Below are 25,821 nucleotides of genomic sequence, written 5' to 3'. Positions count from 1 at the left end.
TTTCATACATTTTGTTTAATCAGCATTCCTTTTTAGTTATATCGATTCAAATTTTATACCTGTTCAAGTACTGCTAAAGAAAAGAGGTGTTATTGTAAGAGATATACATAGACATATGGCACATACGTTACATTACATAAAGTTGTCCTGAGAAAATATTTTTAAAATATCATTTATTTACACCAATGTTATGATTAAAATGAAAGTAGTTAGTATTAATAGTGGTTGTAAATATTTTGCATAGCTTTTCCTTCAAAAGATATCAACAATGGCGAATTTATTAAACAACTAATTCGAGACATGGGTGTTTTCATGATTCCTCTATCTCCTTTTACCATAAATGCAAGGTACACCAGCGTAGGGCAGTCTTGAAACTGCCGGATCCGCGGAAATCATCGGTGTGTGAATGCTTTAGGTAGTGCGCCACTTGGTAAAAGGGAAGAAGTACTCGTATCGGTATTCAGACACTGTGAGTCAGCGCAGTCAACAGGAATCCACCGGGGATTTCTTTCTTAGGCTCTCCGCAAATACGTTACCTTGACTGTGTCATTATCAGCTGGACGAGGGGGCGGAGAGCAGCCACGGTGCGTATGCTGCGGTTTTGTGTTAACGATTGGAGCCACGAGACTTTCTCCGATAAGGCCTCGTGAAGCCGGCGTATTGAGTATGGAGTTATTTCACGGAGAGAATCAGGACAGGAAGACGTTAATTCTGCGTGTGCTCGAAAGCTTGTGGCCAATCTCATGTATGATTTTCGTTCCAGTGTGAAGACTGTTCAAGATGCTGCTGATCCAGATCCTCATCGGAACGATCTTCTTAGAAGGTAAGGTCACAGAAAAGGGATAACAATGGGATACATTTGTGGGAGATTGAAAGATTTAGTTATAAATAAAATGAGATTGAGACTAGGGAGTAAAATGAGAGAGGGGAATAAATGTGAACTAATTGGCATCTACAATATGTCCACTGATACAGATAGATCTTATTGTATAAAAAGTGCATTTATGTTCTCCACGGAAATTGATAACATGTTGTGATGCACCATAAAATATCTTAGGAAACCTGATATTGGGAAGTATAAGTCTTCTTACAAATCATTTTCCGCAAGTAAAAGTACAATAGTTAGCATATGCATTCCAGGCCAATAATTCGCATTTGCAAACAGACGATTACATTGATTTCATGTACAGTGTTCAGCCTATCAGTAGTTGGCCAATATGCCATTTCCTTACAAAACGTTTTGGGAAATCGTCTGCGCATACAAAAGGTACATGTAGCTTCTATGCAACACATTTCTAGAATCGTTTTACGAAATGATCTATGACAGAGGTTTGCTATGGGTATTCTTTTTTCGTACTGTAATCATAGTTTGTTGTGGCAGTTGTCAACGAGATCTAATCATAGGCAAGCTAATCCTGTTTGATATTAAACTGTGAAAGCTGAAAGCTAGAACTGTACTCCCAACACTGCCACTGTTGTTTTGCTTGAGCTACTATTATATCTAGTATAGTCCCATGATACATTCACACGTCATGGGGAAAGGGCATGTGCGTTCTTATCTCTGAACAAGGTGTACCTCACTTGAGATAGCCAAATAGGTTAGTTAATTGAGTTTCATTGAAGGTGAGATATCAAAAGTTTAATATTTATCGTCAATTCCTCGTTTGATTGCTGCATGTACTTTTTGGTATTTAAGATGGTTCAGCTATCGAAACGAATCTAAGTGTGCTTGCCGAAAAAGTTAATCTGAAAACTTAAATCTTAGATTATGTATCTTGGGGATTGTACGTAATTACTGCGATTGCTACAATAACGATGCAATGATTATAGTTATGGATACTCTGGATGGCGATAACAGCAATATTAGATAGCAATCATTGGAAATCCAACTGATCATTGCAATAGCATTCCGTTTGTGTAAAGCTATTGAGAGAATCGTAATTTCATTAGTTCAACTACGTATACCTTGATTAGCCCGACTCAGTTAGTGATGCTTATATCACGTCGTATTCGCCGAAGGAAAAAAAAGTCATTTTCTACTGGAAAATTTATCTCCCATAAGCATGGCACTTGAGACGATTGGCTGCCGAAGCCTATTCATATGATTGAAGTACCCGCCATGGCAGCTGCCACCTGGGGATGCATCAACGACTTCAGTATGCAGCTCACATCCTTCACAAAGAAGTGAATCGAGCACTACACCGTTTGGAAATGTTCCATCAGTGCCTATTGCCTGGTAATCCTAGGATCAACTACCTCACCTGAGCGTCTATGTGATGGGAAAGCGTCAGTGTCACCATCAATATAATACAATTTCCATTTATATAGAATAGGACGACTTTGTTTCCCAAACTGACATGTCTCGCGGCCCTGCGTGGACTCTGCTGGCTGTCATCCGAACCAGTTCAAAAGATCCCAGCAGCCTTCAAGAACTGCGATCGATAAATCTCGCTAATTGTGTTTCTGCTATTGTCTGTCTGGAAAGTTTCTCCATTAACTGTTGCTGGTACTGAACGGCGCAACTATGTAAAGTCTAACATAATTCCGCCAGGGTACCTAATTCCGCAACCATGAAAAAGATACGTCCAAACAGATCTTCAACCCAACATCCCCCAGTGTAATACACTCCAGTACATCTAAACTGTACATACCTGGGGTTGCTGCACTAGATATCTCTCAAATTCACACACGGTCGCAGATCTATATAACACGATGGGTTAATGGTAATGGAGGTTCCATTGTGTACAACCAAGTTTAGATTAACACTAGAAACTGTATCATAGAAGGAATTTTAAACTTTTCATCAAACTTTAAAGAACTGGACTCACCTGAACGTTCGACCGTGTCTTGTTCAAGAAATGTATTCACTCCTTCCGACACTCGAGACTTTATTATCTTTATTGGCTAATTATGATTTTAAAAGCTAACTACTGACTCATGACACCGTGTATACACCGTAAATACTGTTTGGTGCATTGGTCCCGGAAGAAAAGTCTTTACCTTCACCTTAAGGAGAACTATAATCGAAGCCCAAAGCAGTTCCAGTGATACACCACACCTACAGTAACCACAGATCACCCTATAACCAAATGTTGAACCTGATACAAGGACCCGAGGACATCAACCTAGCAGTAAGACAGATAGTCATGTTCTTTTTCAGACTGATGAGTCGGAGATGTCTACTGCTTCTCAATTTGCACTTTGTTGGCACGAATCGATCTCGCATGACGCAGACGGTTACTCGACATAATGGTACAAGTACTGTTAGATATCTTAACATGTACCGGTCAACCGTTCCGTGATTTACGACGACATAGAAGCCTTTCTTGTTCTTAAAACAATTCGTCTGTTGAAGAAGGAATCAACCTGTCAAGTCAATGGGGTCCTTTTTAGATTCAGATACAAGGTAGTGAGGAAATATGTGAGCATCAAATAATGAGTATAGTTGTGGCAGTCTTGAGGACGACGGTCTCCATTCTAGAGCACAGGTCGATACTTGCATGCGTCAACCAACCGTAGGAAGCAAATCGATTGGTACTCCTCTAAAGAAAGTTCGCCGTGTCTTATTAATCACAGCTTGGTTCCCGGAGAACACTTTCTTCTTTAATTATTGAGCAGACTCGAAAACCCTAATTAATCCCCGCCGGTTGTCTTTTGATCCTTGTTGTCAAGATGTATAGCTTATTATTTTACAAAACGTGAGGTGAAAGTATTCCTTTAAATGAAAAATGATCGAAACAGCAAAATATTTTGTCAGAATCTACTCAGCACTTTTGAGAATCTGTAAATATACAGCACTCAGTTGGGTTAAGGCAGCCCAGGCTCTAAAATTCGTGTTCGAGTTCGGCCGCGTGCCTGGCCAGCGGCGCGGCCGAACTCAAACACGGTTCGAAATGTTTTACTACGGAGCAGTTCGGGGGGGGCAAGGTCTATTACAGTACCCAATAATATATATCATCTCAGGTGTACGTAGATGTACAGAATTATTTATAGGCCACGATTTGGATTGTATTACATTCTTAATGTTTCAATCAAATGGTTTGGAAGGTCTCCTCCACGAACATGTGCCGCGCCGAGTCCCACCAGCGCTGTTTTGACGGAGGTGTTCCAAATAGAACAGGGGGTTCTATATGTTCGATATGGTGTTCGAAGGGAACGGCCGTTACGTCACAGGTGTTGGATTTCGCGGGAGACAACGAGCTGCTTGTGTGGGATCGGGTTATGACTTTTACGGCTTTACGCGCAGCTCAAAACGACAGACTTCATCTTTGGAGTAATCAAATATTCTTCATTTTCAATTTCTTATCAAAATTGTCCAAGGCTATTTTGCATAGATTTTAATTTTTTTAAACTGGGGCGAATTTTTAACAAAATATGACCCAAAATTAGCGTTTTTTAATGTTTTGGGCCCCAAAAAACATTGTAATCGACATTTTAAACAAAATAGCCTCGGACAAAAATGATTTGTATGGGGTTAACTCTCTTCTTGTAAAATATCATGATGAAAGGTGGTGTTACTGCTTGCGCGCGTAAACCCATAAAATACACAGCTTTTTTAACCCAAATGTGTATTTCTAACCCAAAATCAAGCTGTAGATAACTAAATCATTATTTATTCAATGTGTTTTAAGTAGTTCTAAAACTGTGTGAAGTTTCGTCGTGGTGCGACAAGGCTATCGGAAGTTACAGGATATGTATTGATATGTATGGAATAATACTTCCTGGGCCGCCTTAACCCAACAGAGCAGAAGGAAAACGAAATTTGAAGATGCATCACATGTTATAGTCCTTCCAAATTGGTGATGATATCCATCCCGAAGTGTGAAATGCTAAAATATAATATTCCTTGCTCATAAATTGATATGTCTATTTACTTGTAATAAAGTTTCCTTATACATAATAAATAAGTTCTAATGGGTCGTCAACATGACGATGAGCGGTCAGGAGTTGTGTAGCTTACCATAAATAGATTAACGAGAAACAAAGATGTCTACTTGAATACTATTTCTTAACGTCGAAAGATTCTATGATGTCTTATCAAAACTTAAGTTCAAATTGCTTTTTGGTCCCAAATCCTTCTCACAGCAAGAAACATGATTGCAGTCATTTAGTTGCTAAGTCCCTAGTTCCGGACTTTTGGGCGTGTTTTACTACCGGGAAGCGCCGCAGATGACATTCACGGATGGCTGCACTGGTAAAGCCGGGCCGTCTGTCTTCGGTAATTTTCCCGTTTTACTACTTACAACACAGGACTTGTATAAGAGTCGTAAACGATGGCGTCAACGTCGCACCGCTATCACAGGATCACGGCGGATTTAGCCACAACTGAGGTGTTCCAATTCGTTAATCTGCAATTTCCATGATAACTGAGGTAATTTCTGTAATATAAATTTAGAATAATGGCGTTCACAGCCATGTTATACTACCCTAATGGCGCTATTAACCTTTATGCCGAGTCTTTATGAAATATACCATCGTAAACTCGCCGTTTTACCACCTCTTGCTTTAAACGTGTGAATATGATGATCACAGTATGTAGAACACAGTAAGGAAGATACGATTCTACTATTATAACAAAACATGCTTTCTGTTACACTTATCACGGTGTTGAAATTGGATAGAAACTTTTCCAATAGATACTTTAAAGGGCAATTATCATGATTATTTCACAGATATACTATTGACTTTTAAAATGGAATGTATTGGTGTGATTATTATAAGCCGATGTACAATATTGATACATTTGTACATTTGTATAGCGTTGCACCAGGGGGTTTCGAATTACAGGTACATTGTCGTCTCGAATGTAAGGTCGTCGTAAAACATTAATATTGGAATGGCTGATGACATGCACGTGGAAGATCTGCCGTCTACCTCACGTGAGAAATAGTATATCAATTTTAAAATCTGAGTATCTTCCTGTCACACCGAATTCATAACTAGAAATGCAAAGCATTTATTCCCTCCCCATAGTTTTAATTTTACGCGCTATTAGGCACATTGATGTGCCGCTCCACAGGGTGATTTTCTTCCATCCCTCTGTTACCAACCCAGAGAAGCGTTCTGATTGGCTTACGTACGTGGGCACTCAGTGGTAAACGTGGCCTTCATGGTTTTACTTGTCAACGAAGAATACGTTATCGATGTTTGGTTGCTAAGTAATTGTGTAACCTCAATAGTTGTAATTTCATAAAAGGTTAATTAAGGTAGAGCTATGTAAATATCCGCAATTGTACATGTGTTTAATAACATGAACTAAACTATATACATATTTATATATTCCTCGAGTCCTATACTATATATATACATATATGTATATAGTATAGGACTCGAGGAATATTAGCAAACACGATGTATATTACTGATGAATATCCTAAGTAAACTAAACAAACTAGGTTTCTTTCCATGTAGTCCACTTTGTAACGATTTGCCTGACATGTAGAGATCTTCTAAAATGTAGTAATTCAATGATATAATGACACATGTATTCGTATTGAATATCAACTTTCCTGCAAGCTGCATAGCTATAAGTTACTAAATAAAGATTGTTCCAGGTGGGCACAACATGAAATTGTTTGTAAATGATAAGAAATCTTCTGATATTAGTCTCAAAATTGTAAGTTACTCCAGCAACTTGCAAACAGTCAGACGCTCACTACCTTTTTGTCAGTGACTGGACTAGTACTTGGGGTTAAGCAAGATTTAACCAAGTTTTAACCAAAAAGTATGAAAATACAAAAGATCTGAAAGTGAAACCTCTAACCGTTTTCAAAATCCATCTAGTTCCTTGAGTAAATGTTACCTTGCGTATCTGATTACCTGGATGAGAAGTTGTGCACATTCAACAGAGCACCACACAGCCACAATCGTAGCATAGAATATCGCTCATTTTGTCTCAAGATTACCTTATCTTCGTATGTCGCATGTACTTTCCATGTTTATGATACGTTACAATAAAATGAACATATTTTCTTGTTACAGATTGTGAGGCGGAGAATGCTGTATCAATAAACCTTCCGGACGTTGTGAAAGCGACATTGGGTGATATCGCAACTTTGCCAGCAAAGTACTCAACCAGTTACAGAGTGATATCAATCATATGGCACAAAGTTGACATAGACAGCACATCCCAGCAGAGACGAAGTGTCTTCTCCTATGTTCCTGAATTAAACATAAGACGTGCTTATGGCGTCTATAAGGGGAGAGCCCAATTGGTGGGGCAAGCATCCTTGCGGATTGATCGCACGACGGCGGATGACGAGGGGATGTACGCCCTGTCAATCATGACAGACGAACGAGGCAACGACGAGAAATTCATCCGCCTGGATCTGCATGGTAAGTTTCTAATTATTCGATTGTACCTGACTTAGTGAAGATGACAAATCATTATAAACACTCGAATGGACTTCCCTAATGGGCTTTCCTTACGATCAATAGCTATTTTCCTCCAGTGCATTTTGCTTTATTACCTTCGCCGAGAAGGTTATGCAGAGGGTAGCGTTTGTCTGTTTGTCTGTTTGTCTGTTTGTTTGTAGTGGACCATCATAACTCAAGAATGCCTGGATGGACTGTCTTGGTATTTGGTATGTTGGTAGGTTTTGATGAGACCTACAAACGATGAGATTTTGGGCCCACTAGCGGCTTCTTACGGTACTGCAGCCGAACTTCCTGTTTTGATATCTCGTGTTCTGGACATGCTATGGAACTGATTTTTGAGTGGTAGATAGCTTTTTGGACAGAGAGTAAGTGGTGTGGGTTTGGGCTCCCTAGCGGCTTTTTTGGAACTGCAGGAGCAGGTTTTTCTTCAGACTTCAAAAGAGAATAACTCAAGAAGGGCATGATGGATGGCCATGATTTTTGGTAAGTAGATAGCTTGAGTGATGATTTACATGATTTGATACGTCTTATGCAAATCAATATCTAATTTGCATAATTAATGAGGGAAGTTTATAAAGCTGTCAAATTCCATGATAGGACTCCCAAACATGTGACATATGTACCTGAGGAAGAGAGAAACATTAATTGATATGAACTATGCAAATGAAGACCTCATTTCCATAATTAATGACAATATACTATAACTCAAGAAGGCATTGATGGATGGTCATGATTTTTGGTATGTAGATAGTATGTGTGATGCTTAGTATAATTGGACTATAATTATGCAAATAAGATTCTAATTGGCATAATTAATGAGGCTACTTTAAAATTCCATTTTGTTCATGATATGACTTCAAATTCTAACTGAGGAAGAGAGGAATGTTCATTGATAGAAAATATGCAAATGCAGGTCTAGGAAATGCGGGTCTAATTTGCATACTTAATGAGAAACTGCTATCATTCCATACAGGTATTCAAACTGACGGCAATTTCATACATTTAATCCTTTACAGTGGCATCGGGAACTTATGTGAATCTGAACATCGTTGAATCAAATTATGTAACTGAGGAAGAGAGAATTATTAATTGACCTCAAGCACATCATTTGCATAATTCATGAGAAATGAGAGAGAAATATTAATTGACCTTAAATACATCATTTGCATAATTCATGAGAAATGATGCACTTGATGGAAATCAGATTCTTATTTGCATAAGTAGTGAGGTAACTTTACAAACCCGCTTTGTTCTATGATATGACTATATACATGTACTGTCATTATAAACGAAAACATTGTTCTACATCTGCTTGGAGATATGATGTAACAACCTAATGTGCGTCAAACACACATTTTCTGAAAGCACCATGTCTTGTTCCTTTTGTGTTGCAAGATCCTGGACTGAGTACAAGGGTATTTCTTACAAAAAAAACAACAATCTATGTATGAGAAACTTGAGAAAATTTCAATTAACCTTTTTGATCCCTGCACAGGGCCTGAGTTGCAGCTGTTTTTTTAATGTCTGTCACAACAGCTGGTTCCTGTCTGTGTATCTGACTGTCACGGCGCGCGGTAAGATAACATTTCATTTGCCCTTGGAAGCCCAGTCAAGGTCAAGGAACACAATTATAGCAGACTTGTGTTGCAGACTTGGTTGACAGAACCGCGTTTGGGAAACAGCACAGAATATAGATCTACGGGCCGTCTTGTTTCGTCTGGACGTCTTTTGGGGTGATAAAAAAGCAGCATCAACAATTACAAGGTAGGTTTACTTTGAGTTTGACTTCATTCTGTTACCAATGTCTGTGTATAACTAATGTATGTGTCTATTCAATGTTTAAGTTTACAGTTAGATAAGGTGTGATGCCAGCATTGAAGACAAATTACGTAGGGTGGCAGTGATTTGAGGAGAGACAAAACAGCAAAAGAGGACATGAATTTGTGACAGCAACCTGAAATCGTTTGGTTTAAAGTAAATATGGCGATTTCTTGCACGGATGTGGTTATATAAACAGCTTCTACGCATTAATGAACCTTCCGGAGGTGAAAGGCTTAGCCTTGGTAAGAGGAAATACAAGCCTTGTAGTTGACAGTTCTCACGACCGACTTCATGTAACCCATGGCCTTGGAAAAAAACAAGTAGATATATATGCGGTGGTCTATAATGCAGGAACTTATACGTTTTGATAAATGCTAAGGATGTCCTATTGCAGGTGTAGGTAACTTTATGACAGGTGAATGAAGCTGAATATGCATTATACTTATGCTGACCTTATTTGCATAATTTATGCAGAAACTTCATATTCCCTCATGAATGCATTGGCCCAAGCAACGAGTGGGAAACTGATTAATGTTTCATTTTAGCAAAGACTTGTAATGTATTCCAAGTGAATACCTGATTGTCAGCAGCGCTGTCAATTTCCATCTACAAATGGTTCGGTTTAAAGTAAATATGGCGATTTCTTGCACGGATGTGGTTATATAAACAGCTTCTACACATTAATGAACCTTCCCGAGGTGAAAGGCTTAGCCTTGGTAAGAGGAAATACAAGCCTTGTAGTTGACAGTTCTCACGACCGACTTCATGTAACCCATGGCCTTGGAAAAAACCAAGTAGATATGCGGTGGTCTATAATGCAGGAACTTAATATACGTTTTGATAAATGCTAAGGATGTCCTATTGCAGGTGTAGGTAGCTTTATGGTGAATAAAGCTGAATACGCATTCTACTTATGCTGACCTTATTTGCATAATTTATGCAGAAACTTCATATTCCCTCAGGGTACATGCAACAAATGTCATATCGGACGTGTATGAACCTTTAGGAAAGGTGAAAACAAAGGCATGTGTAGTATGCTAAAGACGTGTCGTTTGCATAATGCATACAGAGACTTCATATTTTCCTTACAGCATATGCTATAGATGTCATAGTTGCGTCGTAGGGTGCTTCATGAAAGGTGAATCCAACGGAATGAGTGTTATGCTAATGAGGACCTCATTTGCATACTTTATGTAGGGAGTTGTTTTTTGTCCCTTACGGTAAATGCTGTGGACGTCATATCGGAGGTATGGATATTTTTGGGAAGGCTGTATACAACAGAATGTGCCTTATGCTAATGAAGACCTCCTTTGCATATCCTATGCAGAATATTATGTTTCCTATGTGCTTCATGATTGTTAATTGTGCTGAGGACCTCATTTGCATATTTTATGTAGGAAGTTATTTTCCCTTACGTGAAATGCTGCGGATGTCATATTGGAGGTATGGGTACTTTGGGGAAAGTTGAATACAATGGAATATACATGTACCTTATGCTATATGAAGACCTCGTTCGCATATTACATGCTGAAACGTATGTTTCCTTTATGCTTGATGCTACGGATGTCATGTTAGAGGTATAGGTAGCTTCAGAAAGGTGAATACAGCTGAATGTGCATTATGCTGAGGAGGACCTTATTTGCATGATTTAAGCAGAAACTTCATTTTCCCCTTACGGGTTATGGTGCCGATGTCATTAAACTTATGCCGACCCCATCTATATCTGCATAATTTATTCAGACTTATAATTCTGTATCGGTACATGCTGCTACAGACGTTAAATTGGAGGTGTGGCTAGCTTTATGAAATTTGAATATATGTGGCAAACTGTATCTATCGGTGGGCCAACTCCTCTATTTGGCCAATTTCTAATCTTTCCAGCCACGTCTGGAGCCTCATAAAAGCTACTGAATGCATTTACAAGATATGGAAGCGTTAGACAATAAGACCTGATATTACAGTCAAATTTCCATGAAATGAAACCCTATTTTTCATGTGGTAATTTAACAGATTAAGTACATATACATAAACTTGTCAATTTAAGATTAGTCCTAAATCTGCAACTATTTCACGAAATTCCATTTCATTCGTCTTTTCTATGTAAGACTACGGAAAAAGCATAATAATGTCATTTTCATTTTTACTACAGGCCGTTGGGGGAACTACCTGAGTCATAACTACTGCCAACGAGGGAATACAGTGTCAATCATGCCTCCTTCGAAGTTCAAAAGTCTTGAACAAAGAAAAAAACAGAAGGCAATGAAGAGGAAAATAACACAATTAACACCAGAGGTTGCTGAGGCACAACGGTCATACAAGAGGACGTACATGCAAAAAAAACGATCAATAGAAACACAAGAGGCCACTGACAAACGACTTGCAGCTGTTAGGGAGCACACCCAGAAGCGCAGAAAAGAAGAGACGCCAGATGCCACTAACAAACGGCTTGCAGCTGTTAGGGAGCACACCCAGAAGCGCAGAAAAGAAGAGACGCCAGATGCCACTAACAAACGACTTGCAGCTGATAGGGAGCACACCCAGAAGCGCAGAAAAGAAGAGACGCCAGATGCCACTAACAAACGGCTTGCAGCTGTTAGGGAGCACACCCAGAAGCGCAGAAAAGAAGAGACGCCAGATGCCACTAACAAACGACTTGCAGCTGATAGGGAGCACACCCAGAAGCGCAGAAAAGAAGAGACGCCAGATGCCACTAACAAACGGCTTGCAGCTGTTAGGGAGCACACCCAGAAGCGCAGAAAAGAAGAGACGCCAGATGCCACTAACAAACGACTTGCAGCTGATAGGGAGCGCACCCAGAAGCGCAGAAAAGAAGAGACGCCAGATGCCACTAACAAACGGCTTGCAGCTGTTAGAGCTAAAATGCAACAGCATAGAAAATATGAAGAAGGCAACGAAATAACAATTAACAAATGTGCCACTAATTTCCTTACTAAAGTAGCTGAAGGCCCTATCTATGCCTGCGTTTCCTGCTGTAGACTCCTGTACAGGGGTACAGTGTTGGAGATGAAGGCTGGCAACTATTCACAAAACCAGATCACAGAGAAAATTCTCAAATTTGGACAGAACATACAAACTAATGAAAAATCCTGGATATGCAGGACTTGCCATACAGCTCTTAAGCAAGGAAATGTGCCTACGCAATCATGGCTTAATGACATGGCCCTTGATGACATACCAGATGAACTTAACGACTTACGGCCATTAGAGCTCAGACTAATCAGCCAAAGACTAGCATTCATGAAGTTGGTGGGCTTGCCCAGAGGAGGACAAAAGGCCATTCATGGCAGCGCTGTCAATGTACCATCTAAGTTACAGCCAGTAGTATCCCTATTACCCAGACTGCCAGAAACGGCAGAAGTGGTTGCATTCAAACTAAAAAGAAAATTGTGCTTTAAAGGCCACCATATGTATGAATATATTCGGCCTCAGTGCGTTATGAAAGGGCTTCAATGGTTACAACAGAACAACCCATTGTATAGGGATATTTCCATTTGTGAAGACTGGGAAAGTCAGTGGAAAGAGAGTGAAGGTCATTTGTGGGAAGCACTGACAAGTAATGCTGCTGATAACATAGAGGACAGAGAGAACACATATAGTGACAGAAGCACCCATACTACTGGCTGCAACTTAGATGGTACATTGACAGCATGCCCAGCCTCCGTAACCCCATCAGCTCTTGATGCAAACTACGATACCATATTGCAACATGAACAAGCAACAGATGACGAAAGACTATCTACTGATGGCTACCTGGTATTGAGACGTTTGGCAAGGAAAAGGAACCTCAAGATCATAGATGTGGCTGGTGATGGGAACTGCTTTTTTCATGCCGTCTCAGTCTCCCTTCCTGCAGCTGGAGTGCAGACTATCCCAGGCCCCGAGATCAGAACACAACTCATTCAATACCTGGAAACCGCAGAGGCCGAGGAACTATTCTCCGGTTTCCCAGATCTTACCAATGCCCAAGTAGCAACAACATGTGACACACTTAGAGAGCAGCAACACCAACAGTACCTATCTTACATTAGTGAGTTACGAAATGGCAAATGGGCTGATAACGTGGCGGTCCAAGCTGTTGCAAACATGTTCAACATCAACATCAAAGTTGTCAACACCATCACTCCCGACTGGCTAGTTAATATTCAGCCACTAGAGCAGACAAGTCAGAACACAATTACCCTAGGGCAGATTGGTGAGCGCCACTACGTCGCAATGCAGAACGTTGACGGAAACGAAGGTTCACAAGCTGAAAGTACCATCCAACGCATGGAAGTCGAAGATGAAGAGGACAGAATTGCCTTTGAACAAACAAGCAAGCTAAGAGGCATACCGTATGAAACCCTATTGCAGGAGGAACAGGTCGCAGATGGGGACAATATATTCTCCCTTGCACCTGGGGAAAATCAGACACCGTTTCCCTTCCTTGCAGACGATAGATTTGAAGAACTTGCAAATCCATCAAAGTACCCATTTGGTAGTGGGGGTCTGGGAGACACAGATAAGCGACAGAGAAAAATCACGGCAAAGAGATATTTCAACCAACGTATCTTGCATATGGATGGCAGGTTCGCAAAAGATATAGAATACCTCCTCACAGCCCAGTACATAACAGAAGCAAAACAAGTCTCTGACAGTATCCAGATAAACCTGAGGCAAACTAGAGGACAAACTTTTCAAAACAAAATAGTAAATGCTGGTCTAATGAAGAACACGGTCAATGTTCAAGCAATGCTTCGCACAGACAATGCGTACAAATTCATGAAAAACATACGTGGGTCTCCAGCCTTTTGGAACTCAGTGCTCCTCGACCTCCTCGCTATGGTACGTCAGCTGGGAATTCCCACCTGGTTCCTTACTCTCTCCGCAGCAGACATGCAATGGCCAGAAGTAATCCGCAGTATCGCTCACCAATACGGAACATATCTGACAGACGATGACGTCAAGAAGATGTCATGGGAAGAGAAATGCAAATGGCTCCGCTCCAACCCTGTGACAGCAGCCCGCCAATTCGACCACAGACTTAACCTTTTCTTCAAGGAGTACATAGGAGGAAAAGGCCATCCGATCGGTGAACTTCAAGACTACATGATAAGAATTGAGTTTCAGGTGAGAAACCATATTTTGAAGGTATAATGTGGATCATTAAATATTTTTCACATATTTTATACAGACTATCAACCTCAACACATCATACCCATTCTGAGTATACCACATCAATGGTATGAACAGACACATATTAACATACCTATGAAATGGTTACATAAAACAAGTCACTGCAGTACAATCAATCCGTTTGCGATCCACCTTTACCTAACATGCAAACAGTCCCGTTCTGTAGATATTGTCACAGTCGAAATTCCTCTTCCTGATGCCGAACACCTTCCTCGTATCCAGCAGGCCTGATCGCCATACTGAATACCCTCCTAACACAGACACAGAACTTTTCTCTGTGTTGTACGTTTTCTTCACAATCTAACAGACAATACCTTAGCTTCACACCTTCCACATGCACAAACAGTCCTGACCTTGGTGATAAATAATGACTCACGAAATCAATCCTGTCCTTGCTGACAAACTTTACATTTTCCCCGTACAGGCCAGAGGTTCCCCCCACGCGCATACTATACTTTGGATGAAGAATGCACCGAAGCTTGGTGTCGACGAAGACGCAGAAGTTATAAACTTCATCAACGAACATCAGTCATGTGCCATTCCAGACAATAGCGATGAGGACATGAGGGACTTGGTACTGTCACGTCAGAAGCATGTCCACTCAAAGACATGCAGACGGGCAGGGTCCTGCAGGTTCAAATTCCCACATCCACCAAGCATGGAAACCATTATAGCTAGACAACCAAGTGATATGAATCCGGCAGCGGTGGCAAAAGAACTGAAAACGAAGGAGGATGTGCTCCGAAAAGTCAGAACCATCATGGAAGACAAAACCACACCCCAAGATATATCATTAGAACATCTGCTTCGTAGAGCCAAGGTACACCCACAGGAGTACCAACAGGCCTTGAAGCTCACAAAGTCAAGAGAGCAGATCATTCTAAGACGTAATCCGTCTGAAACAGACATCAACCAGTATAACCCGAAGATCTTGAAACTTTGGCGTGCAAACATGGACATTCAGTTCATCCTCGACCCGTACTCTTGCATAATGTACATCACCAGTTACATGTTAAAAAGCGAGCGAGCCATGAGTGACCTGCTGCAAAAAGTGCTAGAAGAAAGCAGGGGCGAAGATCTGAAATCGAAACTGAGAAAGGTTGGCTCGGCCTTCCTGAACAACAGAGAGGTCAGCGCTCAAGAGGCGGTCTATAGACTACTTTCTCTACCACTCCAAAGAAAAAGCAGACAAGTGGTCTATGTCAACACTGCTACAAAGGACAAGCGCGTGTCAATGCTCAAGCCTCGACATGTCCTTGAGAGCATGAATGATGATGACGACGACATATTCTGCACTTCAGCTCTTGACAGGTACACGTCCCGACCAAGGGTCCTTGAAGAAATGTCCCTTGCTGAATTCAGAGCCACCTACAACACTGGTGCAAGTGATCCACCCGACGGAGGAACTGATCACATCCCAGATGTTCTAGATGGCCGGGACGACAATGGAAGGAACGACAAAGACAGGATACAGAGGCACCCACCTATCATCAAGTTACAAAACAACTTAGGCAACATGAAGAGGCGGAGGCAACACTGCATCATCAGGTATGTCAACCATCCACTTAACCTATACCAGTTTACACGATACTGAAACAATTTGCATCAAACTTCACATTATTGATAATTCATGTTGATATTTCAGCATTTGGTTTCGACATGGTAACCGTAATTTCTATTCCTTGCAGGTTTCACAAAGAAACAAAGAATGATGAGGAGAGGTACAGGAATCTACTCATGCTGTATCTTCCATGGCGGGACGAAGAGGTGGACCTCAAAGCCAGCTTCCCATCCTACAAGGACCACTTTGAGCATGTGATAGATACCGTTCGTGCTAATGAAGCTATGTTCAGCATAAACGCCGACGCGATCGATGCAGCCTATAATGACCTGCTGCGAAATGGCCCCCCAGAAGACATATGGCATAGTATTGCGCCGAATTTAGAGTTCGAACAGGCCGAGCAGCAAGCTGAAGGAATAACTGTGGGAGGAGAGATGTCCGAAGAAGACCAACGAGAAAACATCGACCTGACACCGCAGCCGACATCCAATCATAGATCTGAACTCCACGCACGCTTTACCGCAGAGCTTAATAAAGTGCGGATGAGTTCCGAGGAATACAGAACCATGATGCGGTCTCTAAACAGTAAACAAATGGAGGTACTCAGGTTCCATCGCAAATGGTGCAAAGACACCATCATCGCTCTCAAAAATGACAAGCCCGCGCCACAGTACACAATATTTCTAAGTGGCCCGGGTGGAGTTGGCAAGAGCCACATTATAAAGTTGGTTCACCATGAAACCTTGAGACTTCTCACACCTCTGTCCGGACGTTATTTCGACCCCAATGACCTGCCAGTGTTGCTTACTGCATTCACCGGAACGGCAGCGTTCGGCATCAACGGAATGACCTTGCACTCGGCTCTTAGCCTCGGCTGCGGAGGCAAGGAATACCAGCCATTAAGCAGCGACAAACTAAACACGCTTCGCTCACGGTTGGGAAAGCTGAAACTCCTCATTGTAGACGAGGTGTCGATGGTCGGTGCTGATATCCTGTATCACGTACACCGTCGCCTGCAGGACATCTGTGGCAACTCTGACCCCGACACCCGCTTTGGAGGGGTCAGCATTCTGGCCGTGGGAGATCTGTTCCAACTGCAGCCCGTTGGCCAGAGACATGTCTTCAGTGAACCTTCCAGCGACTACGCCAAATTGCACGCCAAGATCAAAGGCTCCCTGTGGGTGGAAAATTTTCGTATGATAGAACTCACGGAGAGCATGCGACAGAAAGAGGACCTGGACTTCGCAAATCTTTTGATGAGAGTAAGAAGAGCCGCTTGCACAGAGAGTGACATTAATATCCTCAAGTCTAGGGTCATCTCCAAAACCGACCCATATCCATCAGAAGCGCTGCACGTCTTTAGGAATAACAAAGAAGCAGATGATCACAACCTACAACACCTGACCAAACTTTCCTCCAAGGTGTTTCACATTAAAGCCATCGACACGAAGAAGGATCTTCGGACAGGTCTCACAAATGTTGCCGTTTCCACCAAGTCAAGTGGCAAATGCGCCTTGAGAGAAGTTTTGTCCGTAGCCGTGGGGGCAAGAGTGATGGTGACTGTCAACGTAGACGTTTCAGATGGAATTGTCAACGGGGCCTTTGCAACGGTGGTTGCCATTGACAGCACAGGCCTTGATGTCCAAACCATCCTGGTCAAATTCGACAGTGCTTGGGTTGGCCAGCAAGCCATTGCCAACAGCCAATACAAGCTGGCGTACCCCGGCGTAGTACCCATCCAAAAGCAAAACATCCAAGTCTCCCCTAATAGTGGCAGACGGTCTGTCCAGGTGCAACGCACACAGTTTCCTCTGTCTTTAGCCTGGGCCTGTACCATCCACAAAGTTCAAGGCAAGACATTGGAGAAGATTGTTGTCTCCACGGAAGGCAGAGGTCGCTGCTTTCCTGGCCAAGCTTACGTTGCTCTTAGCCGTGTAAAGAGTTTAAATGGGTTGTACCTTTTGAGATTTGAAGCAAGTGCAATCAGTGTGGACCTTGATGTACTGAAAGAAATGGACCGCCTACAACAGGAGATTGTACCAATGGCTCTACAGCCATCTTCCACCACTGCTCAACACACCTGCCTTAACATCAAGTTGCTGAACATACGCTCCTATCTGGAACATCTGCAGGACTTGAAAGCAGACAGCTCAACACTCCCTGTTGATGTTTTTTGCTTCGTAGAAACCTTCCTGTATAGAAATCAGCAGATTGAACCATTCCCACCACAAGCACGGGCGTTTAGAGCAGACAGAGCTGGGAGAGGGGGCGGAGTGATGACCGTTGCTAAACAGGACCTCTCTCCCACACAGCTTCGTATTGCTGTCAGTGGACTTGAGTACACAGCAACCACTATCACCAAAGCGTCCACCACGGTGAACATTATCAATGTCTACAGGTCACAGTCTTTGAAAGAAGACGTCTTTATCGACAACATTCAACGACTGTTGGATTTACTTCCCAGTGACATATTGACAGTTGTTCTTGGCGATTTCAATTTCGACCTTTTGAAATGTCCCCCTCCCAAAATTCTGGCTGCAATGGGACAGTTCGGCTTCACCCAGCACGTTCAAGTTCCTACCACTGACAATGGTACTCTCCTGGACCACGTTTACGTCCGTGGCCATGTAGAAGACAATGTACATGTTACTGTTGTGGACACATACTATTCAGACCATGACATGGTCTGCATTTCCTTAAAGCTGTAACATCACATTTAAGGTCAGACTTACCATACATGCTGATTAACACAATCAAAATATTGGAGTTGATTGCAGGAAATCGCCAAAAGAAGGTAAATCATTGTTGACCTTTCCATTTTGTTTCACTTCTACTGTAGGAATTATTTATTACCTTCAGGCATTGATTGTGCAATTTTTTGTTTATAAAGAATGTCAATGATATTAAAGTGTACATAATATACATATTTCATGTGATGTACATAATTTGTGATGTCAATGACAGTAGAGGTTTATAAAAATAAATTGATCATTACATTTCTGTTTCCGGTGCAGTTTGTTCATCAATTTGTTAACAGACGTAGATCATGCAAACATCACAACATCATTTACCTCACTTATGCAACAATAGCCTTTCAGAAGATACTTTCATTAACGTGTGTTCTTTGCTAATTAGAGTACAGAAGATTGGTCTGTGCAAATATGGGCATGACTTGCATAATCAATGAAAATATTTATTGTGCGTCCCTACAAAAAGTTAAAACCATTTGGCGAAGGTATGAGGTCGTGGAACTCTAGTTTTTTAATGAGTTTATTGGTTTTATTGCATAGAACTTGGCAGACCATGGGCAAGGAAGGAAACAATCGATGGTAATTTGCACTTGATATCATCAGTGGCCTCAAACAATGTGATTTCTAATTTCAAATTAAAGGAAACGAGAGAACTCGCACAGAAGGAGGGCAACCCGTGACGCTGGTAAATCAGATTATCATGATTGCAGTCATGATGTACTTTGAGCTATCGAAATCAACTGAATGTCTTATACACTTTCTTTCTCATTATTCCTGACCAATAGAAAACAGCTCTTGATCTTCTATAAAAATCAAGAACCTACAAATTATGAAAGAAGTGGGTACATTCGTCTGCGACTGCCTCAAGAGAATAAATCAAACCTAACAATACTAGCACCACGTACAGTTTAGAATGTAGCATAATATTGGATGTAGCCCTTAATAGCACTGCATTTATCATTATGATATGTGTTGTTTGTACTTGCCATGTATTTGCATGCAATAAATTTTGAATATATTGTTCACATTTTACCAACTTTAATAGTTTTGTTTCAAATATTTATTTCAGTCCCACCAAAGCTGGAGGTTGGACCGAGCAATCCATACATCACGACGCGGGGAAAGACTGTTTCTCTGATGTGTACTGTGAGGGATGCCAAACCCAACATTACATCACTTCACTGGGAAAAAGACGGCGGCAGAATCGAAGCTAACGGCTACAAGGGGAAGTACTCCGGCGGAAATGCAAAGTCACCATCTTTAGTCATCCGCCGCGTGACAAGAGCTGATGCAGGACTGTACACTTGTTTTGTACAACACCCCGTCCGGCCAGCTGCTGAAAGTATGCTGGTTAGAGTGCAATGTGAGTTTTCATTGGTGCGTTATAAGTGCCAATACCAATCCCATGTCGTGATAATAAGGGGGGTTGTCAAGTAGAATCCTTGCAAGATCAATTTTACTACTCCAACAGCAGATCTTGAAGAGCAGAATCTAATGACAGTAATCTGTCGATGATTTGCAGTAATGGAAGAAACGGCTTGATTATATGGCATATTGAAGTAACATAATCTCAGTCCTTTTACGCTCGCTCTCATCTAACTGACCATTTATAACGCTAAAAGCCCCGTTTAGGCGCTTGTTATTACTAAAAGGCCGAGGGCATATCCTGTTTTAAATCAAAAATTCTCCATTCAGTCCATTGCAGGGATCATTAACCGGCAATTGGCCCCGCCTGTTTTACGTCTTGGACTTCTGGCGAGTAATAAAACGGGCTTTGGCACCCATTTACTGGATTAAGAAGGGTTCTCGTCCTTATTGAAGGCTCACATCTTATCGATCTCGTTTCTGAGTACTCCATTTGTTTGGGATTCACTGATGCCAAGATCTAATAAAACAGTCGCTTTCATCTCGTAGGTCATATATGCGGTGTAAAAGTCTTACTTGTGGGCTCCACGGTGGCAATTCTGAACTTAGCGGTTTCTTTGTGGAAAAGCTACATGATTAGTAAGAAAAACACTAGAGGGACGCCTTGAAAAGAACATACTATCTGCTTACCAGAACTTTGCTGTGTTCATGCGAGGCTGCGATACTTTAAGACATGGAAAAACAAGTTGGTAACTATGGATGGGGCAGTTTTCCTTTTCATATACTATACTTATTACTTCAAATAAATTCAATGACGACACAAATGTAGTTTTTGCATGCTTATTTTACTACTACTTAATATACTAATCATATTTTACAGATCCTGCTTCGATTATCAGCATCTCGGACTCTATGGATGTTAGCGTTTCCGACCACGTGACTTTCCAATGTGTGGCCGACGGCAACCCCACTCCGAACATCACGTGGTCTAAAAACGGAAGACTTTTAAGGGCCAATTCTTACGTCTTGTCCGGTGATGTCCGTACGAGTTCCCTTGTCCTGAACAGTGTAGAAACTAAGGACAGTGGAACGTACTCATGCACAACAACTAACGGCGTTGGACAGAGGCAGGTTCGGACAACAAAGCTCTCTGTGACGGGTACGTATAGTTCATATATAACATTGACACTTGAAAAAGTAGTTCTCGGTAGTCATGCGCAGACTCAACATTCAATCTAGATTCTACATGTATTCCTGACCCTTGTGTGATACCTATCTTGGTTTATTGCGACCGCCTAATCATTTAATTCTCTTCAGTAACGTGAGTGTCAAGAGATAATAATGCGCCCGGGGCTATGAATGAGTTCTTTGTCAGTTGTTTGAGGCTTAATCACAGGCATGGTGTCAATCAGATATGGAGAAGCCAACCCGAAGGCTGTTGGAAGGGAATTGGCACCACGTAATTTTGTTCAAACATATTCCAAAAAAGTCTGAAGTACAACCAACAGTTGCTTGAGGCTTAATCACTGGCATGGTGTCAAACAGAAATGTAAAAACCAACTTGAAGGCTGTCGGAATTGAATTGGTCTTCACATAAATTTGTTCAGAGATCTTGGAAAACTACGTACTCTACAAGCCGATGTTTGGCTCCGGCTGGTTTTTGATGTTTTTTATAGGCGTTTTTGTGGGACTTTATATTTTTGATGTTTTTAAGGTCGCCAAGCCACACTTCGCATGTATTAAAATCGTTATCGTTCTAAATATAGTTATCGATATAAAGCTCAACATTGACAAAAGCGCCTGAAATACGTCAAAGCCAGTCACAGCCAAACTTTTGCTTGAAGAGTAGAATCAACAGATTTTTGTTCTCATTTGAATTTTGTCCACATTCTAATTTTGTTCACACAGGCATTCAAAAGGAAATCACCGCCACAGCTCTAGCCATAGTAATCGGTGCCACAGCGGGCGGTCTGTGGTTCCTTATCTGTATCTGCCTTCTCGGATACGTCTTGAGAAGGCGTCGGAAACAAGGGGAAAGGAAGAAGTTCGCCTTTTACTACGACATCGGGTCAAGACGAGATCCCGCTGAACCTTGTACAAAGGAAGGTCAAGACCTCCGGAGACATTCATCTTTACCAGGTACAAATCTCCTGTAGACCTCAGTCATTATTTCCTGATTTCTACTTATCGTAGACTACACGGGAGAATTACTTTAGTAAGGCAAGAAAATGTGGAAAGAAAATGACCGGGATGAAGCCGATAGTTCAGGTGTTTTGCAGCTAGCAAGGAACCAAGTGAGCTCGGCAAAATGGGTTATTTCCCTGTACGGTAATTTCGTTGTTATGGAGCCTACCGCGGGGAATAGAGGACAATGGGAGGCTCGGCAATTTTTGAGTGTGGAGTGCGATATGGACATAAGAAGGTAGTCATAAGCAAAAAAACGACCAGAGAGAATCCAATTATCTAAAGGACCTCGGAAGAGGATTATGAATTCTAATACGTCTACATAGTACGCATTACTTTGGCACGTCCATGGGTTATGCTACGGTTCCATTTACCGGGGCCCGGTATAAGATAACGTAGCAGTGCAACTAAATCTTGTATCGAATTTGGATGAAGTCTTAAAACAATCAAGTGCCTTTGAAAATAAAGCTGGCAATGTGGTGGCGTATTATGGAAAATGAGATTGTTATGCCTTTTTGGCAATCTAAGAAGGCCGAGGCCTTTAGCAAGATGTTCTCGTCAATATTTCTCTTGCAATATTGATAGAAATAGATTTGTAAAAAAAAAACAATCAGAGCAAACCCTACATTCTTTGATAATGTTGTGAATGGCACCTGGTGATCTGTTAAGCCTTATATCACCCTTACTCTAAGATCCTGAAAAGATAGTGCAAAAATAGGACATATTGACATTCCTGAGCCCGATTAATTAACTAACTATATTAATTGACATTCCTGTGTTTCGAACCACCGATCTTCCGTTTGCAAGACGAAAGCACTTTAGACTTCACCATACGAATGCGCGCTGATGACAGTTCTTAAAATCAGATATTACCAAACGGTCAAAGTTATATAGCAAAAAAAAGCTACCATATATTTTTATTGAAGCCTACTCATCACCTTCACTGGATAAATCAAATCAATCCATGCAGATTTATGCATCATTGACATACTAAATAAGTTTTCCAGTTAAGCTTTAACCTATGTTTGGTGGCAGTGATTTATCGTACCTTTCTCCAATGCTGTGATATCGTCTTCCACTCAGACAAACCAGAATACCACCCAGCGGATCACAATGGAATTGACACGTTGCGGAAAAACACACAAGGTAAGGGTATGCATATAAGCATCCGTTTTTACCCACAGAAAGTTTGCAACAGAAGTTAGTATTTACGATAATTACGAATTCCTGAATCCTCGTCACGTAACATACTTGTGATATAATGACACAAAACCCCTCGGTCTTAAAGTAGATAATGAGATACAAGATATGGTCTATTAGCTCACTTAGCCTGGAAGAGTAAGTCTCTTTTACGATATTTTGTAGAAAGAAGATACGCCAGGACTATGTATGATTACAAACCAAGAGACGATAACGAGTTACGTCTGGAAGCGGGAGATGTGATTGAAGTACTGGAAGGAGAATCTGGTGATTGGTGCCTGGGTTTCACGGCTGGAAGGGTGGGGCTCTTTCCGTCCAACTACGTCATCTTCATCTCTGCTTCAGAAGGTATTGGCATTATGTCTGTTTGTTTGTTTGTTTGTTTGTTTGTCTTGATGTGTTTTTAAGTTTATTCCCGTTTGAACGGATCCAAGTTTGTTCGACAGGCTGGTAGAACGTGAACGTTGGCACATGGACAAAAGTTTGAAAACCCAAGGATGGCATGCGCCCGAGAATGAAACATGTTAAGTGTGAAATAAATGTACGTCGTTGTGATGTGTTTTGTCACAAACTTTATAATAATATTTCAGGGAGGCAAGAGAACGTTGATTTTTTTTCCTATCCATTTGTAGTTTAGACCGGATTCTATTCAGCGATTTGTTATCAGTTTCAATTGTATACTCCTTACTTTCAGCGGCTGAGGATGATCACACCACCTACAGTGTACTGGCAGAGTCCCAGAAACGGCCCACCCCCAAAGTATGACACTACAGCAGCCTTCCCACCAAGCTACAAATCGCCAACTGTAGCAGCTTCTGTGGTTGACTATAAAGTTGTCTGTAATGGCTTCTGACCAAAGTGCCCAGTTTCCAAGTGGACGATCGAATGAGTGGTGAAACACTATTGATTGGTAATGAAATTCATAATTTGCATTGCATTTTTCCATTGTTTTGTAATTACTAATCGTTTGTTAACATCACTTATGCATTAGATTATCTAAAACTCAAGCACAACAGCCATGGGTAGACATATCAGAAAGTAAACTTTCGAAGTTCTTTCAACAAGCTGTTTTGTCAATAAGATGCCAACATATAATTTATCAAGTAAAACTATAAAGGACTGATGTATGTGATTTTTCTGATAACTAATGGGCTTCTCCAACAAGACTATGCTTCTCATTTATGCAGAGTATACAAACTTAGCACAAAAAGTTTTGAAACTTTTATGTATCATATATCATTGAAAAGCTTGTAGAAAAAAAAGGTGCCGAAATTTCCCTCAGCTTAGTGCCAAGCTCGTTTGCAATGGTGTCGTCCGAGTCTCAACACGATTGAACACCCCTCGGGCTCTGTGATCAGATTGTTTGAGCTGTGCATGCGTGAATGACAAACGGAACAACAATGGTCGACCTTCGATGACTCCTGGTGAAAGAATGACCAGGGACCGCGTAACAAAACTAGTGACAAGCATGAGGAGGATGTGTTTGACTTAGTCGGGTAATCACCCGCTTACAATAGCAGGCCTGGTGTCCGTTCCATCAATTCACAATCATAATAAGTCAGGTATCATAAGAAAGAAAATGACACAAGGTTTCCAATGATATATACATCGTTGGCATTGATCAAGAAACAACGGAAATAAGATCGACCAAAGTTAAGTTTCCAACCTTTTTGTGCCAAGTTTATATATCAATTTCATTGTATATTGTAACATTTTACATCGGAAAAAACAAGAATCTACAGAATAGCCATCAAGATATATGATGATTGCGTCTGTACATGAAATAGATTTGTAGATATATCAGCTATTTACTAGATCTTACAATCGTGAACAAAGAGAGCTACTCAAGACAACGTATTTTGCCACAAACGGTTGGCTACGATATCCCTATGAACATGAAGACAAGAATTCGATATTACACAATAGTAGTGCAAAGGAAGGCATACGACCTTATCACTAGAAACCCTACATATGTTTCCACTGCACGATATGCTCCAATCCAAAGTGATATGCCATAAGGGGACATTGTCTTGCTAGTAGAAACATTCCGTTATCTCAGATTTCCTGGGCTTTCGTCTCATGGCAACTTGGTTTTGAAGCCAACAGGTTATTTTTCTTGAACACGCACATACGCACATTACAGTCATATTTGTTGAAATACTAATTTCGTGCATTGAGATAAGAATTTGGGGAAGTGGATTACAGTACTCGAAGTTGGATCCCACTGACGCAGTTTTGCCTCAAGTTCCGCTGCTTGATTACTTTGTAGATGATATCCTCGGGACATGAAGACGGTTTCAGCTTCCAGCAGAGCGTGCCAAGGTCAAATGAAGGGCACATAGCCTCCCAGGAATCTGGATCCTATTCACT

The 25,821-nt window shown here is 41.3% G+C and overlaps 2 protein-coding genes across 2 annotated transcripts; both read left to right on the top strand.

The window, feature by feature from the left end:
• The first annotated feature begins 385 nt into the window (after nucleotides 1-385).
• On the top strand, nucleotides 386-25,488 carry LOC136443674 (protein amalgam-like). Its single transcript, XM_066440997.1, has 9 exons — nucleotides 386-584; nucleotides 764-823; nucleotides 6,982-7,335; nucleotides 19,772-20,065; nucleotides 20,948-21,226; nucleotides 21,976-22,206; nucleotides 23,335-23,397; nucleotides 23,617-23,799; nucleotides 24,146-25,488. The coding sequence occupies exons 2-9, from the start codon at nucleotides 781-783 to the stop codon at nucleotides 24,214-24,216; spliced, it is 1,518 nt and encodes a 505-aa protein (XP_066297094.1). The 5' UTR covers nucleotides 386-584; nucleotides 764-780; the 3' UTR covers nucleotides 24,217-25,488.
• LOC136443541 (uncharacterized) lies at nucleotides 10,561-19,186 on the top strand. Its single transcript, XM_066440820.1, has 3 exons — nucleotides 10,561-14,325; nucleotides 14,816-15,939; nucleotides 16,080-19,186. The coding sequence occupies exons 1-3, from the start codon at nucleotides 11,407-11,409 to the stop codon at nucleotides 18,658-18,660; spliced, it is 6,624 nt and encodes a 2,207-aa protein (XP_066296917.1). The 5' UTR covers nucleotides 10,561-11,406; the 3' UTR covers nucleotides 18,661-19,186.
• Nucleotides 25,489-25,821: the final 333 nt, after the last annotated feature.

Source organism: Branchiostoma lanceolatum, chromosome 10 (genome assembly GCF_035083965.1).
Source record: "Branchiostoma lanceolatum isolate klBraLanc5 chromosome 10, klBraLanc5.hap2, whole genome shotgun sequence".
NCBI lineage: Eukaryota > Metazoa > Chordata > Leptocardii > Amphioxiformes > Branchiostomatidae > Branchiostoma > Branchiostoma lanceolatum.
Note: the sequence above shows the minus strand (reverse complement) of the source record. Positions and strands in the feature narration are given on the sequence as shown.